Here is an 18,975-nt window from a genome sequence, read left to right as displayed (position 1 = left end):
TTATAGCTGGCAAGAAAAATCACTTCCTTGTAGGCCAAAGAGCCTAACCAAATTTGGCAATCTTGAGGAACTCACCAAATTTATATGCACTGCAGGTGAAATATAAGGTACAGAATTTCTTGGGCTTGGTTTCCAGTCTTTAGAAAAGCAAGTCGTAGAGGCCCTTCCTTTTCCTAAAAATTTTTATTTTGAAATAATAGGCTCACAGGACATTGAAAAATAGTTCAATGAATCCCTTGTACTCTTCCACCAGCTTCCCCCAATGGTAACATATAACTGTAGCACAATATCAAACAAAAAAATTCACAATGGTACATTAGTGTTAGACTAGACCTTATTTCAGTTTTCACCCTGTGATAATTAATATTAGGTGTCAGTGTGACTGGATTGAAGGATGCCTAATTGGCTGGTAAAGTATTGTATCTGGGTGTGTTTGTGACAGTGTTACCAGAGGAAACTGACATTTGAGTCAACGGACTGAAAGAGGAAAACCCACCCTCAATGTGGGCAAGTAGGTGTTAGAAGGTGGGATAATTCTGCTTGCTGAGTCTTCTGGCTCTTTCTTCTTCCAGTGCATGAAGCTTGCTTCCGCTTTCCCTGCCCTGGGACATCAGACTCCAGGTTCACCAGCCTTTGGACTTGCACCAGCAGCTTCCCAGGGAATCTCAGGACTTCAGCTGCCGTGTCGGCTTCCCTGGTTTTCCGGCTTTCAAACTCGGACTGAGCCATTACTGGCTTCTCTCTTTCCCCAGCTTGCAGATATCCTATCATAGGACTTCACCTTGTAATCGTGTCAGTTAATTCTCCCTAACTGACTCCCTTTTATATATACATATATCCTACTGGTTCTGTCTCTCTGGAGAAGCCTAGTACATGCCATTTTAAAAATGTACATGTGTGTACATGTATAGTTCTGTGCAATTTTATCTTGTGTATAGACTCATGTAACTACCACCACAATCACAATATATAACTGTTCCATTATCACAAAAGAACTCCCTCACACTGACTGCCTCTTTGTATTTCTACTTACTCCCCCATTCATTTTCCTCAGGCCCTGTCCCCTGGAAATTATTCATCTGTTCTCTATCTCTGTAATTTTGTCATTCAAGAATGTTATATAAATGGAAACATACAGTATGTAACATTTTGAGATTTAATTCTTCTCACAAAGCATAACACCCTTGAGGCCCCTCCGGGTTATTGTATATATCAGAAGTTCATTCCTTTTTATTGTTCAGTAGTACTCCACTGCATGGATATACCAGTTTTGTTAACTATTCACCCACTGAAGGATACCTGGGTTGTTTCCGGTATTTTGCTATTACAAATAAAGCCTCTATGAACGCACAAGTACAGATTTTTCTGTGAATATAAATCTTGACTTGTCTGGGATAAATGCTCAAGAATGTAACTGACAGGTCAGATCATGTTACATGCTTAACTTCTTTTAAAAAATGTCCAACTGTCTTCCAAAGTAGCTGTGCCATTTTCTATTTCTACCAGCAACATGTAAGAGATCCACTTTCTCCATATCCTTGCTAGCATTTAGTATTAGCTACTTTTTATTTTAACTGTTCAAACAGGTGGGTAATAATATCTCATTATGGTTTTAACTGGCATTTTCGTAAAATTCAATATCAGTATATTGAACATCTTTTCATGTGCTTACTTGCCATCTCTATCTCCTCTTGGGTGAAATGTCTATTGTCTTTTCCCTATTTTGTAATTAGATTGCTTGGGCTTTTTAATTGTATTTTGAGAGTTCTTTATATAGTCTAGATATAAAACCTTTGTAAGGTATGTTGACAACTATTTTCTCCCACTTTGTAGCTTGTCTTTTTATAGTCTTAGCAGGGTCTTTCATTGAGCACATAATTTTAATTTTAATGAAGTCCCATTTATTCATTTTTATTGATCATATTTTTTTGTCATATCTAAAAACTCCTTACCAAGCCCTAGATCCAGAAAATGTTCTCCAATATTTTCTTCCAACAGTTTTATAGTTTTATGTTGTACATTTAAATCCATGACCCATTTTGAATTAATTTTTATATTTATGAGAGCTTTGGGGAAGTTATTTGGGGTTTTTTTTTTTGGTCTCTTATTTGAGCACCATTTGTTCAAGATTATTTTTGCTTTTGCACCTTTCTCAAAATCAGCTGAAAATACCTCTGTTAGCCTACATCTGGGCTTGCTAATGTCATCCAATGATCTGTGTGTTTATTACATCGCAATTATCTCATGGTCCTGCTTAAGGTGGCAATATAGCATGGCTTAATATCTGGTAGAGTGATTCTTTCCACTTTATTCTCCTTTTTCAAAATCTGTTTAACTACTCCAGTTCTATTGCCTTTCCATATAAAATTTAAAATAAGCTTGTCTCTATCTAAAGGAATCTTGCTAGGATTTTGAGAGACTGCAATAAACCTATAGATTTGCCACCTCATGAAAGAACATGAAAAAAAAAAAAAAGAATAAAGACTAAGTCTGTAGATAAATTTGGGAAGAACTGACATCTTTAATGCTTAAAGCATTTCAAATCTACTAGCCACTCATTATTTCTACTTCCTCCAAACAATATTCACCAGTATTATTAGCTGCTCTACTAATACCATTTTTCTTCACTCCTCAATACCACTGCATCATTTCCCTGCCTCCTTCAAAAGGGAGAAGGCTACTGGGGTAATTCTCAGTAGAAAATAATAGTAATAGCCCCTTTGAGTGTTTATCTTTATAACATCATACCGTTCTTAGGTTTCTCAATAAAATAACAAGCTGTTATTTTTCCAGCTAGTCATTTAACACTTTAATTAGCATCTTTGGAAATCTTTTCATCTTTACAAGAGAATTTTTTTTTTTAAAAAAACAAAAAGTTCTTGGTTGCTGTACCCTCAATTGAGGTAGGAGTTATTAAGAAATTATTTTAGGCAGATAGGAAAAAAAGGGGTCCTTGGAAGATTTTTCGCAGCTCTTATCTAGAATGAAAGCCTTGGGTCTTAGACCCGGGCTGGCAACCTTTGATATGCAAATGTTAGCCATTAGAAACTGGGTCCACCTAACATGGCGATTCCCACCGTTGTCCTCTTGCCCTTGCCCCCACATGTGCCTGGCAGTATGGCTGCCCCTACATATCCCCACGTGTGTGGAACATCATGGCGCCCCGCATTTGCATATTAAAAAGAGAGGGTGGGAGGGCCAGTTTTTTCGCCGGCTACGTGAATGACATGCCTGGTCAAACCAATGCCCTGAGCTCTATGCAAATCAGACACTGCCTCCTCCAGCCTTCCAATATAGCTGGTTGATACTACCTGAAAGCGGGGTTCTGTCTCTTGGCTTTGGAGCCCCCCTCCCTCTGTCTCTGTAGAGGGGAGCTTTTTCTTTCTTTCCTCCCCCTTCTCTCTTGCCTATTAAACTCCCTGCTCCTTAAAACTACTCCACGTGTGTCTGTGTCGTTTTTTTTCTAATTCAACTTAAGAGGAAGAATCTGGTGTTCCTCCACTCATTGGAGCCGTATCACAATGATAAAACATGTTGTTTTGACATCTAAGTTTTAAAAGATTATGGGGAGACTTCCACTTCCAGTATGTAAGGAGTCCAGAAGTCACCACAGCATCCTAACAAAAAGTAAAAACCTGAACAAACTGAAAAATCAACAACTCTTCTTAGATATGTAAGAGAAGTAAGGTCACAGGGCAAACTGTTGTCCCCAAATTGGACAGACAGGTGGCTATGGAGAATCACAACTTGGCAGTTTAAAAACCCACAGCAGAAACCTTGCAGAGAACCAGTGCCTGGTTAGGAAAACCTAAACTGTGACTGAAGAATTGCTGGAGGTTCAGTGTGGACAAGCCTGAAAGATTAAAAACTCCAAAGGCGGCCCAGTCATAGGGAGGCCGCACATTTATTTTTGAGTTTTACCACTAAGAGCTCAACCAGGTCCTCATAGTGAATACCAGAGAAACATACCCTCATGCTTCCAACAGAGGGAGGAGAAAAGAGAATCTCTGCTGCATTCTGAAATATGCCAGAGTATTCTCTTCTTAAGAAGGCCTGCCCTCAGGAGAAACTATTTTAACAGAGCCTAATCTGTTTGGAATTTTTCAGAGCCTAACCTGCTGGGGTATTATCAGAGACTAACCTACCAGAAGGAGGGGCAATACCCAAGTCTGGCACCTTCTAGCCATCCTGTCCCAACTAAGCAGGAAGGCAGGAAGGGAGGTACAGAGGTGGCAGGGGTACTGAGAAGCTGAGAAGCCCTGGTGTTCACTGTGCAGTCTCAAAGCCTCACTAAAGATTGGGACCTAATCATAGGACCACAGAATGGCCCCTTACCAACACATACATGCACACACACGCCCCTTGCCACTACATCACTCAAGGCCCACTTACTGCAATTCCTTTTGCCCAATACATTGAGAAATGAAAAAGAGCTCAAAGCAGTCTGAGCTATGTGAGGCATGCAAAATTTAGTAGGCCCAGAGAGACATGAGTATGGGACTTCAGTCACTGGCCCCTCAAACCCAGGGGCAATTGTTTGAAGGCATTTTACTGGCTACCTGTCTCACCCATCGTCTTCTCGTTCCTGGAGTTTGTGATACAAAGAACGAATGTATAGCTAACCAAGAGCTTCTGATATTTTAATGTAAATTCTTGGTAACAACTTAGGAACTGCCTCTTCTTTTTTCCTTAAAAACCCACTTGTAACACTGCTAATCGGAATGTATATTCAAGGCAAATAGAATCTATGCTCTCTGGTGGCCATCCTCAAGCTTTGGGCTCAAAGTCTATACTTATTTTCTAATCTTGTTATTTAAGGTTAACAACATCATATCTGTCTTTCAACAAAAAATTACAAGGCATACTAAAAATGGGACAGAGACTGGACAGACATCAGAATGAGAGTCAGATATGGCAACAATGTTGCAATTATCAGACCAGGAATTTTAAAAACTATTATTAATATGTTAAAGATTTTATGGTTAAAGTAGGCAACACTCAAGAACAGATAAATAAGATGGAAAGTCTAAGAAAGAATCAGAAATGCTAGAGATCAAAAACACTAACAGAAATAAATAATATTTTTGATGAGCTCATTAGTAGACTAGACACCACTTAGAAAAGAATCTCTGAGCTTGAGAATATAATAGAAACTTCAAAATGAAAAAAGCAAAGAGAAGACTGGAAAAAAAAAAAAAAACAGAACAGAATATCCAAGAACTGTGGGATTACTACAAAAGGTATAAGTTACATGTAATGGGAATACTAGAAGGAAATGGAATGAAGCAATAATGTCTGATAATTTCCCAAAATTTTCCTACATCAAACCACAGAGCCAGGAAATTCAAAAAATATCAAGCAGGATAAATGGCACCCCCCCACCCCCCCACCCCCCCCCAAAAAAAAAACTATACCTAGGCACACCATTTTCAAACTACAGAATATTAAAAAAAAAGAAAAAAACCCTGAAAGAAGCCAGAGGAAAAAAACACCTTATGTATAGAGGAACAAAGATAAGAATTATATCTGATTCCTTAAAAATCATGCAAGTAAGAAGACAGTGAAGTGAAATATTTAAAAGAAAAAAAAAGCCTCACCAACCTATGATTTCATATACTGCAGAATTATCCTTCAAAAGTGAAAGAGAAATACTTTCTCAGACAAACAAAAACTGAGGGGATTTGTTGCCAGGAAAACTATATTTCAGGAAAAATTGAAAAGTTCTTCAAAAAGAAGAAAAATGATACAAATCAGAAACAGAACTATGTAAAGAGAGGAACAGCATCAGAGAATGAATAAGTGAAGGTAAAACAAAAACTTTTACATTTTTAATTAGTCTAAAAGATAACAGTTTGATCAAAAGAATGCCAACAATGTACTCAAATATGAATTCTTACTTATGCATGAAATAAATGACAGCAATGATACAAGGGACAAGAACAAGGAATTAGGATTATTCTGTTATTACAAGGTACTTCACTACCTATGAAGCAGTACCATGTCATTTCAAAGTGGGCTGAGATTAGTTGTAAATTTATATTGCAAACTCTAGGGTAACCATTAAGAAAAGTTAAAAAATAGAAGTATAATTGAAATGCTAAAGAGAGAGGGAAAAAAAAAAAGCAATCATATAAAATGCAGCTTCATTCACAATTGCCAAAACTTAGAAGCAACCAAGATGTCCTTAAGTAGGTAAATGGAAAACTATGGTACATGCCGACAATAGAATGTTACTCACTAAAAAGAAATGAGCTATCAAACCTTAAATATTGCTAAGCGAGAGAAGCCAATCTGAAAAGTCTATAAACTGTACGATTCCAACTATATGATATTCTGGAAAAGGCAAACCTATGAGACAGTAAAAAGATCAGTCATGTCCAGGGGTTAGCGGGAAGGGAGGAATAAAGAGGTGGAACACAGAGCATTTTTAGGGCAGTGAAATTATTCCGCATAATACTATTATGGCGGATACACGTTGTTCTGCATTTGTCAAAGCCCACAGAACGTACAACACCAACAGAGAACACGAATGTAAACATGTAAACTATGGACTTAGGTGATAATGAAGGGTCATCGATGTTAACAAATGTGCCACACTCTGGTAAGGCATGTTGATAGTGGGGGAGGCTGTGCGTGTGTGTGTGTGGTGGGCGGGAGTAGATATAAGGGGAACTCTATACTTTCCACTCAATTTTTCTATGATCCTAAAACTGCTCTAAATAAGGAAGTTTATTAATTTAAAAAGTATATATGAAAAGGGTATTCACTTAGAAATTGAGCTTTCATTCCTATCCCTGTCCATCCCACTTTCTCTCCACCCTACTCTCTTTAGGCAACCATTTTTACAACTGCCGGTGTATCCCAGTTGTAAAACTTTCCTTAGGAAATGCAAGCAAATTTAGAAATATATGCTTATATCCCTGCATTTCTTAAATAAAATTTAGCACACACAAAAGCTTATGAAAAATACTGCCCAAAGAAAGGAAGGGAAAATCAGAAATGAAAACTAAGGAAGAGTAAGAAATATTCTCAATAGACCTAGACAGAAAAATGTATTTAGAATTATAGAACCAAAGGATGAAACTATCTTATTTATAATAATTTTAATGCCTCGAATTTATAATGCAAAAAGATGTTTCCCTAATTGCAATGGCATATTTTCTATACTGTCAAAACACTTTCATATACACATTTCATCTCACCTTCCCAATAGTCTGGCAAAACAAGCAGAGTAAACATTATTTATTATCCGCCTTTAACACATGGGGAATCTGACAGGTGATGGAATTAAATCTTCTGATTCCTAGTCCAGTGCTTTTTGACTACTCAATGTTATTAGAAAATATTTTACTTTAATTATTCGTACCATTTGCTACTTTCCATTGCTCTTGTTAAACCTTTGTGCAAATTTTTTCATATGCGAGTTTTTGTGCTGATAGAAGACAAACAACATACTTTTACAAGTCTAGAAATATATTTCCTTAAAAAGAACACAAGAAAAAGGAGAGTATCTCCTTCCTTAAACACAACAGTCTCACTAGTCCCTTCTTGTATTCTCCACATCCCTATATTTTAAGTTCATGAATTATAACACATTTTGGAAATTTGATAAATTTCATAAAACTCTAAGACATGAAGTTTACCTTCAAATTTCATTGCCTAAAATTCATTGTAGTTTATTAGCTACCAAGATACAAAGTCTGTGACATTCAAGAGTTCCATGATAAGAACCAAAATCTCTTTACAAATTAATCTCCTACTAAACTCAACATGAACTCTTTTCTCTAGCCAAACTAGTCAATTAAGTATTTTCCAAAACTACTATTTACCTTCTTATGTGCTTTTCTCCTACCATTCACCTATCTTGACTGTCTTCCTATCTGCCTACAGAGTCTTCTCATCCTTCAAAGCCCCGCCATTAAAGTCTTCTATGGAAAACATGATGTTGTGCAAAGAACATAAATCTGGAGACAAGCCTGACTTAGATTTTAATCTAGGCTATGCTACTTACTAATTAATGTCTCTGAAGCTGGGTTTCCTCATCTATAAAATGGGGCAACGTCGATTTTAGATGACATCTAAATCACAGAATTTGTGTTAGAATACAGTGAATAGCACAAAGAGTTAAATAAGGATTAGAACTGATCATTAGAAATAAACTTATTACTCATTTCTTGAGCTCACTGTAATTTGCTTGTATAACTCATTTAGCAATCCACAGTCTGGACTCACTCCATCATCTCTTATACTTTGGCCTTAAATGATTATTTAACTTGTGGTATTTTAAGTTTTATTTCTATCTTAGGTTTTGTGCCTCCAAACAACTGAAACCTTTTCAAAAAGCCACAACTATATGCTATACACACTTACTTACAATTCCACATAGTTTAGCACAATGTTACTTATAAAAGAGGACTCAAAAAATATTTCCTCAGTAAAGCATTTGCTGAAAATAGTCTATCCAGAAAATGAGAATAACATTTTAAGGAGCACATTAACACAATGGAGCATCCACAGAAAGGTGAAAGTAGAGAAAAGGAGGGAGGGAGAAGAGGTGTAGGAATGGGCAGCGTGTGTGGTGGGGGGTTAAGACAAGGAAGGTAGGAAGTGTATACAAATTGTTGTAACAGAGAAACTAGAGATGTTTAGATGTTTAACCTAAAGAAGACTTCACAAAGCATGATAACTAGAAGAGAAATAAATTATATGTGACTCTAAAAGCAAAACTAGAACCAATGACTAAAATAAAAAGAAATTCAAGGCCGGGCACGGTGGCTCATGCCTGTAATCCCAGCACTTTCAGAGGCTGAGGCGGGAAGATCACCTGAGGTAGGGAGTTCGAGACCAACCCGACCAACATGGAGAAAACCCACCTCTACTAAAAGCACAAAAAATTAGCCAGGCTTCATGGCACATGACTGCAATCCCAGCTATTCAGGAGGCTGAGGCAGAAGAATCGCTTGAACCCAGGAGGCGGAGGTTGCAGTGAGCCAAGATCGCACCACGGCACTCCAGCTTGGGCAACAAGAGCGAAACTCTGTCTCAAAAAAAAAAAAAAAAAAAAGAAAAGAGAAGAAATTCAGCTTAATATAAAATAAAATTTTATAATATTAGAGCTGCCCAACAATGGAATAAATACGATTCACTTAAAAGTACCTTGTAAAATTAGATGTACTTAAGCAGAGCTCAAGGTTGAAATGGTTTTCAGTCCACATAACAGTATCTCTAACAAGCCTGGCAGAATGAAAGATACTACAAATACCTCATATTTACTTTCACCAATCTAGGCATATAATTTTCAGAAGCAGTTATTCCTTCTCAAGAATTACATATAAACTGGGTGAAATCTCTCAATTCCACAAGCCTAAGACTCTGTGTTTAGTAACATTCTTCAAATATTCAACGAAATAGTATTTTCTGTAAGTATTTTTAAATGATAGTCCTCAGCTAGGATTTTGGATTACTGTTTAAGCCACAAAATAGCACTTTCATTTCTCATTCTATAACTGACTCTTGAGACCACAATACCATCTTTAAGGCTGCACTGTGTGGCAAGAAGTGGTAGCTATGCCTGTAATCCCAACACTCTGGGAGGCTGAGGTGGCAGGATCACTTGAGTCCAGGAGTTCAAGACCAGCCTGAGCAACACAGTGAGACCCCTATCTCTACAAAAATTTAAATTAAAAAAAAAAAACTGCATTGTACAATTTTCAAAGCATTTCCATATCTTTATTTTCAATAAAAACTGTGACAATCAGATACCCACAGAGAAAAGCACACGAATAGGCAAAAGCCAAACAGAGATCTGATAAAATACAAATTGTTTAATTAAAGTAGTCTTCCTTTAATAATGTCTTAGAACTTCAATACTAATTAAATGAAACAGCAATTAAGACACCCACATCTTAAAAAGCCAACAGTGAAACAGAAACATTCTACTCCTTGCCACATTCATGTTCTTCTCAGAGATCACTCTCACCACCCAAAACTTAAAAGAAACAGTCACTGCTGTCTTAGAGCATAGTTCTCAGAGTGTGGTCACTACACCAGCAGCAGCATCACCACCTGGCAACTTGTTAGAGATGGCAATTCCCCAGCCCCACCCAACCCACTGAATCAGCACTTCTGCAGCTGACTCAACAATCTGGGTTTCAACCACCCTTCCTCCATAGGATTCAGATGCATGACAAAGTTTGAAAATCACTCTTAGAAAATGGTTTAGTTTATTTCTAACTTGGCAGTATCCCTTTACGTACTTCTCCTCAGCATCTTTCTCTTTCTCACATTTTGCACCATCCAAAGATACTCTCATTTGAATGATTAATTCACCAACAACGTTCTGCTGTTTCCTACTTTCCTCTTAAAATGTGAGGGTACCTTTTAAATCATCCAATATATCCTTAATTTATTTCTTATTTTTTGTGTGTCCTTCCAAATTCATGCTGGTATTTTTAAAATTTTTAAAATATAAAGTATTAATAGTTTACAATTACTCCATGAACATCAAAATTATCACTTTCATACAAAAAAAATCTCTTTTGACACATACAGTCCTTGAAAGTATTTTCTTGAGAAACATAAAATATATAATACAGGACTTATTTAGCAAATGAACCTATGACTTATGGTCTAGAATTCCAGCTAATTTAAATATATAAGACTCAACTATAAGGAAACTGACCAATGCATACTCCTTTTGAGATGGAATTCATATGTACATTTAAACAAGAGTGGTTTTTAAAGAAGTGATTTCTAGAAATGCTGACTGGAAGTGAGAACTTCTTTCTTTTTTTTTTGGAGACAGTCTCACTCTGTCACCCAGGCTGGAGTGCAGTGGCGGGATCTCGGCTCACTGCAAGCTCCGTCTCCCGGGTTCACACCATTCTCCTGCCTCAGCCTCTCCGAGTAGCTGGGACTACAGGTGCCCGCCACCACGCCCAGCTAATTTTTTTTGTATTTTTAGTAGAGGCGGAGTTTCACTGTGGTCTCGATCTCCTGACCTCGTAATCTGCCCGCCTTGACCTCCCAAAGTGCTGGGATTACAAGCGTGAGCAACTGTGACTGGCCGAGAACTTTTTTTTTCATAGATTTAGGGGGTACAAGTGCAGCTTTGTTACATGGACATATTGTGTGGTTGTGAGTTATGCAATATAGTGTACCCATCACTTGAATAGTGTACCCTGTACCCATAGGTAATTTCTCATCCCTCACCTCCTCCCACCTTTCCTAGTCTCCAATGTCTATTATTCTAGGAGTGACAACTTTTAGATACTATACATGTACATGTATGTATAAGCAGGCACATCGGTTCTGTAATGCTGACAAATAATAATAACAACAAAGCAAAACAACCAAAATCATCTCAAAATAAATTTTTTTGGTTGACGATAAATGTATCCAAGACCATAATTAATAAATCTGGCAAGAAATGGGCCTCTGTTGCTAGATATTACATGGTAACTCACAGCCAGGTACAATGAAGGACTGTTTTACCTGTGTACATAATGTAGCTGATGAACTGAGTCAATTGCTATCACCATCTCAGCCAAGTAAAATCTAGCCATATCTTCAGGCAATCTATCTTCAAATTTGCTGAGTAGAGTAAGCAAATCCCCACCAACATAATAATCCATAACCAGGTACTGTGAATGAAAAAAATAAAATGTACTCAGTAAACTAATAAGGGTGAAAAATCAATATACTGTATCCCAAGGTCAACAGGACTGGGTCAAATATTTATGCAGTTAATTACATATGCTGCTAATTAACAAGAAACTGTGTAAGATGATGATCAGCAGTCATTAACAAAACTTCTAAATTTCATACAGCAGTAAAACAAAATTTTTAAAGACTGGGGCAGAGAACAACACAGGGTTACCATTGTTGTATTTTGCAAAGAGCTAATATCATCATTATTATCATCTTCACCTACAACAATGGAACACAGCTTTCCAAGATTTTAGAAGAATGAACATTTGAATCCACCGCCCCCCCAAAAAAACAATGAAAGAAAAAACTTGGAATACAGGATAGTCCCTACATTGAAAGAAATTCATATTATCATTATGTTTTCCTTATTTCACCTTGGATCAGTAAGAACTTTATTAGAACCAGCATCAGCCTATAGATCAGCATTTAGAAACCACTACTACGTAGAATATAGTAATTATCACCATATGTGTCTCTTCCCATTTCTAATACTGTAAAAATATCAGAATGGGCTTTTCTCAGGTGTATATAATAAACAGAAGCCAGCTAATTTTAGATATGGATCCTTATGGGTATGTATGTGGTGTGCCAAAAAAGAAACGATGAGAAGAGTACATCAAACTGTTCACTGAGATTCTGTAGGTTGTTAGATTACAGCTGATGTTATAACTTTATGTTCTACATTGCTTTATAAGCATGTATTACATATACATGTGTATTTGTGTGTATATTATATATTATTTTTAAGTGAGGGAGAAAACTAGACATAGTGGAAAAATGGGTTTTGTAGTCAGAGAAACCTGTATTCAAATACTGACTCCATGTTGTAAGTGGACGTTGAAAAATTAATCTCTGTGACATTTCATTTTCTCATCTACCTAACTACAATAATGATAATGTAGCATTTAGCATGAAGGCTAGTGAGTACAAGACACATGAATGCCTTGAAATTAAGGTTTTATTACAGAATGAAGATATTGTTTCAGGGATATTACTGAGTTGACATTAAGATTTAAAGAGTCTTGAAAAAATTCAAATTCCTTTTATTACTATATGTTAAAATTACAAACATAGGAAATGTGTGTTAAACCAAAGAAACTAATTTCGCATATTTAAAGCCTTGAAAATTAGGGAAGCAGAATATATTTAAAATCCTGTGTCTTTGGCCTCCTTGCTGTATTTACTAGGCCCAACGTTTTTGTTTGTTTGTTTGTTTGTTTTGAGACAGTCTTGCTCTGTCGCCAGGCTGGAGTGCAGTGGCGCAATCTTGGTTCACTGCAACCCCTGCCTCCCGGGTTCAAGTGATTCTCATGCCTCAGCCTCCCAAGTAGCTAGGATTACAGGCACGCACCACCACACCCAGCTAATTTTTGTATTTTTAGTAGAGACGGGGTTTCACCACGTTGCCCAGGATGGTCTTGATCTCCTGACCTGGGCGTCCCAAAGTGCTGGGATTACAGGTGTGAGCCACCACGTCGGGCTACCCTAACGTTGAACTGACCCTATCCTGACAATTTACTTTTGATTAAAGTGTGAAGACTATTTTCTTATAGACAGAGTCTATAAGACTAAAAGTCTAAAGTAACAGTTAAATAATCCATTCTTTCTCCTCAATTCAAATGAAATGTCCCTTCGTCATATTTTAAGATCCCAAATATACTCATATCTGTTCCTAATCTATTCTGCTATGGTTACCTATTCCTATATTATTATAATATCATATTGTTCTGATTGGTTAATTTTATAGTAAAATTGAATATTTGGTACTCCTAATCACAAACTACTTTTAAAATATTACCCAATGTAGCTAAGGTATATTTATACAAGTTTTTAAAAAACATAGACTGAGAGGTAATATTCATAATAGGTCAAGGATATAATCCTAAAATAAAGAGCCCCTTCCAATTGTTAAGAGAGGGACAAACAATCCAACAAAACTAGGCTAAGAATATTAACAGATAATTCACATAAGAGGGAACACAATCAGCCAATTAATACATGCTGAACCTCAATAGTCACTAGGGAAATGAAAGCCAAAGCAACAATCATTGATTTGAGGAATCACTGGTTAAATTACTAAAAAGACCATGGCAGCTTTGGGGATTTTTTTTTTTTAAAGAGCTCCAGTCCAAGGAAACAATGCTAAAACATCTGAAAACATGCAATAAATGAGTTATGTGTCCCAAAATGAGCATTTCAAGGAACAGATATAATTCTAGAAGTCTTCGTAGGAATATCAGGAAACTCTTTTAATTCTCATGCTGCCATAACAAAGAGATTAACAGTCAATCTTTAGAGCCTCACCTTATAGTTAATCCTCCTTGCTTTCTTTTTGTTTACTATTAAACAATATATATATATTTTTTTTTCTTGAGACAGAGTCTCCCTCTGTTGCCCAGGCTGGAGTGCAGTGGCGTGACCTCAGCTCACTGCAAGCTCCGACTCCAGGGTTCAGGCCATCCTCCTGCCTCAGCCTCCCCAGTACCTGGGACTACAGGCGCCCACCACCACGCCCGGCTAATTTTTTGTATTTTTAGTAGAGACCGGGTTTCACCGTGTTAGCCAGGATGGTCTCGATCTCCTGACCTCATGATCCACCCGCCTTGGCCTCCCAAAGTGCTGGGGTTATAGGCATGAGCCACCGTGCCTGGCCCTAAACAATACTTTTCTTAAAAAAATTACTTTTCTAATAATTTCTGTCTTCACAAATTGGATTCCTATAAAGAATTTAGAGTTCATATGAGTTACTAAAATTAATTTAAAATTCAAGTATCTTTCACCTTTTAAACAAGTTACATATGTCAATGCAAGATATTTTCCTTTTTTTCCTCAACCATAAAGTAACTAATCAGGAAACAATTAATAAGAAAGTACAGAACGAACAAATTTCACTGGTTCATTATATTCTAGTGTTATGTAAGTGATAAAAATTTTATGTGTCAATGTTGATATAACTAAGCAGCTTTGTATTTAATGAGCTTTTCTTAAAGAAAAAAAGATCTAATCACATAATAATATCTACCATTCATTAAATTATGTGCCTTTTTCTGAAACACACAAAAAGTCTACTTGCTATAATTGCAAATTTTTTCATAAACTATTGTAGTAAGTAGGTTAGAAATGAAAGTTATTTGCCACAGCTTTCTAGAACCGTATAGCATTATAAATTATGTTCTTTACTTGGCAATTTGAAAGCTATCAGGGTTAAAAGTTACTTTGAAAAACAATTATATATAATAAAATTTCCTTTTTTGGTATCTAAAATTAGCTTTGTCGACATTTTTTAATGATTTTTTCTAATATTGTATAAATGTTCAAAAGGCAACCTTTGATGATAACCAAGACCTCTGACTCTTGAGATGAATGAATATATGATGAAGGCTCCCCTAAAGAAACACTGGCAAGTTACAGGAGATTTGACTACTAGAGTGTTTCATTCCTCCTCCAGTTATGTCTTTAATTCTATTTTAGTAATTATTGAGGGGTATATACAGACTATTTTTCCCTGAAAAATGTCTTTGAAAAAGAAATGTTAATCCTAATGTCAAATACAAAGAATGCAAATAAAACTAAACAAGAGGAGAGAGATAAATCACAGTTCAGGCTTTTTTTGCTATATAAAATTTGGTATTTGGGTACTTTATTTCTATTAATATACCTACAAAATTATATAATTATTTCTATATTTATACCAAAATGTAGATTTTAAAGCAATACACAAATCTGCAGTGTTAAATTTATCTATTACAGAATACACCGTCATTGTGGATTCTATTCATTATTTGAAAACATTTTGAAAATTATCATGATACATTGCTATAATTTTTCTAGGCAAAGATGTGGGATGTGTTTTAATTTGCTCTTACAAATGTTGTTAACAAACCCATGCAGATTATCTTTGCATGATACATTCATCCCTAAAATTTTGTATATTAAGTATAATAAATCCAGTTAAAACATCATTCTATTCAATTTAACAACTATGCATCTAGCATATACAAAAAACTCTATGCTATGGTTTTTACACAATTCTCACTATAACCCACAATAATATATATGGTTTATATGATAATTCAGTATATTATAAAAGAAATGTGTCATGAGACCATATTCACTCTTACTACTTACTTGTCATGAACTCTGTCATTTTCTATTCTATTTAATCTTTAAAAATGTTGCTTATGGCTGGGCATGGTGGCTCACGCCTGTAATCCACACACCTTAGGAGGTCAAGCTGAGAGGATCACTTGAAGCCAAGAGTTCAAGACGAGCCTGAGCAACAAACTGAGACCCCATCTTAACAACAACAACAAAAAAATTAAGTTAGTGGGGCACAGTGGCACACACCTGTAGTCCCAGTTACTCAAGAGGCTGAGGTGGGACGGCTGCTTGAGCCCAGGAATCAGATACAGCAGTTAGCTCTAATTGGGCAACAGAGCAAGATCCAGCAAATAAAAAAAAAAAAAAAGAAAAGAAAGAAAGAAAGAGAGAAAAAAAATGTTGCTTGTAACTAACTTAATTGATTTTATTACCCACTAATGGGTCACAATCTGTAGTTTAAAAAAACATTATTATACTCTATAAGCATGTAAGGGATATAAAAGACTAGTAATGACATTGTTTGAACACCTAGATCTGGCCTGAAATCAGATAAACCCCATGAGCATTATAGAGTGGCATAAACCTTTATTTTTTTTCCTTGTTTCCAGTGGGGTTGGAAAAACCTTTAATTTTATTTTAGCTAAAGATGGTACAGTCCATGTAACATATTTAAATGTGTTTTTTTTTTTGAGACTGAGTCTCGCTCTGTCACCCAGGCTGGAGTGCAGTGGCATTATCTCGGCTCACTGCAAGCTCTGCCTCCCAGGTTCAGGCCATTCTCCTACCTCAGCCTCCCGAGTAGCTGGGACTACAGATGCCCACTACCACGCCCGGCTAATTTTTTTGTATTTTTAGTAGAGACGGGGTTTCACCGTGTTAGCTAGGATGGTCTCAATCTCCTAACCTCATGATCCTCCCGCCTTGGCCTCCCAAAGTGCTGGGATTACAGGCGTGAGCCACCGCATCCGGCCTATTTAAATGTTTCTTAAAGTTGTATAAAAAAAAATCAGAGATACATGTGTTAGTTATGTAATAAAAATAATTTAAAAATGTAAAGTTAGAATGAGATGAGAAAGATTAATTTCAGTGGAAAATTCTGGAAATGATTATTTTAAGATGAATTTGAGCACAATTTTAAAGTACTAGCTGGACTTCAACAGGAACAAGGGAAGAGGAATGGTACTGGTATTAAAGGTATCATGAAAAACTCCTGAAGACCGTCTATAGAACTTAATCAATGGAAATTAAATGTTTGGATTTAGTTTTGACTTGCTTATTAAAAAGCATAAAGAATTCCAATGAAAAGGTATCAAATTTCCAGGGAGAAAAAAAAACACCACATATCAAGTGAACAACTTACCCTGTGTGAAATGCACTTAATTTTCTATATGAAACCTACATTTAAACAATGCTTAAATAAAAATAATGCTAATTCTTCCAACAAAAAAACAGTATATAGAAATACAAAAATGATTCTTACTAAGTTATTGTCATCCTGGAAAGCATAGTGCAAGGTTGTAATCCATTTATTGTCTCCATTCACTAATACATCCCTTTCTTCACGAAAACATGCTGTCTGAAATGTAAAAAGAAAATTTTTAGAGCATACTTTATGTAAAACTAGGAAATATACAAAGAATTACTATGTTTATTATATTATTTCTGTTCTGGAAAAGGAATACACCTGATATTATATGACATTTCAATAACACAAGTTTCAAACCACCCTCAGAAACTGGGCTGCTGGAATAGTACCTTTTAAAAATATATTTTATATTAAATAATACTTTTATAGTTCAAAACAATGAGAAAAATGCACAGAATAATTTAAGAACCATGGACCAACCCACCATCCAGATAATATAAATGTCTACATTTTGCCATATTTACTTCTGATCTTTTTAAAGAAATAAGATGTAAATTGTATCCTTCCTACTCCAAACTGTGAACCCATTCTCTTCCCTTTCTCCCCTGCTGTAATAATCTGAAGTCAGTGGATAGTCCAATTATATGACTTGATCACACATGTATATGTCTACAAACAACAGATTTGTTTTGTGTTTTGAAAATTTTCATGGGCCGGGCGCAGTGGCTCACACCTATAATCCCAGTACTCTGTGATGCCGAGGTGGGCAGATTGCTTGAGCACAGGAGTTCAAGATCAGCCTGGGCAACATGGTGAAACCCTGTCTCTAACAAAAATACAAAAATTAGCAGGGTGTGGTGGCATACACCTGTAATCCCAGCCACTCAGGAGGCTAAGACGGGAGAATTGCTTGAACCCAGGAGGCACAGGTTGCAGTGGGCCAAGATTGCACCACTGCACTCCAACCTGGGTGACAGAGTGAGAACTTGCCTAAAAAAAAAAAAAAAAACAAAGGAAAGAAAGAAAACAAAAACAAAAAAAATCTATGTGAATGGTATAATTTTATCCTTTTGCAATTTGATTTTTTTTTTTCTCAAGAATGACTGTTCTTCTTTTAACTGCTATGGCATACCATTGTTTGAATGCACTATAATTTATTTATGCAACCCCCAACCATGGAAACACAGGTTATTTCCAGTTTTGTATTATTATTATACAATGTTGGAATAAACATATTTGTACAAATGTGCAAGAGTTTCTCCACTGTATACACTTAGAAGTAGAAATGCTAAATGCAAATTTCAACTCCACCATTTAGCCAATTGTCTTTCCTGAGTGCTATACCAATTACTATCTCCACCCAGAATATGAAAGCTCTGCTTTTCCCCACATCCTCAACTATATGTGACATTATTAGACTTTTAAGTGGTTGCCAACATGACGGGTGTGAAATAATATCATTATTCCTTTAATTAACATATTCCTAATTACAGGTGCAGATAAATAGCTTTATATACACTTACTGGACACCTGAACTTTGTCTTTTAATTGTTCACTTCCCTTGTCCATTTTCTCTAATGGATTGTTTTTTCAAATTGATTTTTTAAAGATGTAGTTTATTCTGAGAATACACTTCCACTACTATAAAAGTATATCCCGAAGAACCTTAGAAATATATGAACAAAAATAAAAAATAATTTTTTAACTTTTTTTTTTGAGACAGGATCTCACTCTATTGCCCAAGCTGGAGTACAGTGGTACAATCACAGCTCACTGCAGCCCAGGCTCCTGGGCTCAAG

General features: G+C 36.1%; 1 protein-coding gene across 31 annotated transcripts in view; it reads right to left on the bottom strand.

Annotated features, from left to right (window-relative positions):
* CDC42BPA (CDC42 binding protein kinase alpha) overlaps window positions 1-18,975 on the bottom strand; it is a 329,589-nt gene that overhangs the window by 193,337 nt on the left and 117,277 nt on the right. For all 31 annotated transcript variants that reach the window (XR_010150112.1, XM_016939982.4, XM_016940026.4 and 28 more), the window contains 2 exons: window positions 17,291-17,386; window positions 11,494-11,642 (listed from right to left, as the gene is read on the bottom strand). Coding sequence is in view for 30 of the 31 variants with exons in the window: in XM_016939982.4 (XP_016795471.1) it covers window positions 11,494-11,642; window positions 17,291-17,386 (245 nt within the window). In the remaining variant the exon portion in view is untranslated. The remainder of the gene's footprint in view (window positions 1-11,493; window positions 11,643-17,290; window positions 17,387-18,975) is intronic.

This window comes from Pan troglodytes, chromosome 1, assembly GCF_028858775.2.
Source record: "Pan troglodytes isolate AG18354 chromosome 1, NHGRI_mPanTro3-v2.0_pri, whole genome shotgun sequence".
NCBI lineage: Eukaryota > Metazoa > Chordata > Mammalia > Primates > Hominidae > Pan > Pan troglodytes.
The sequence above is the reverse complement of the archived record's forward strand: the minus strand, read 5'-3'. Positions and strand labels throughout refer to the sequence as shown.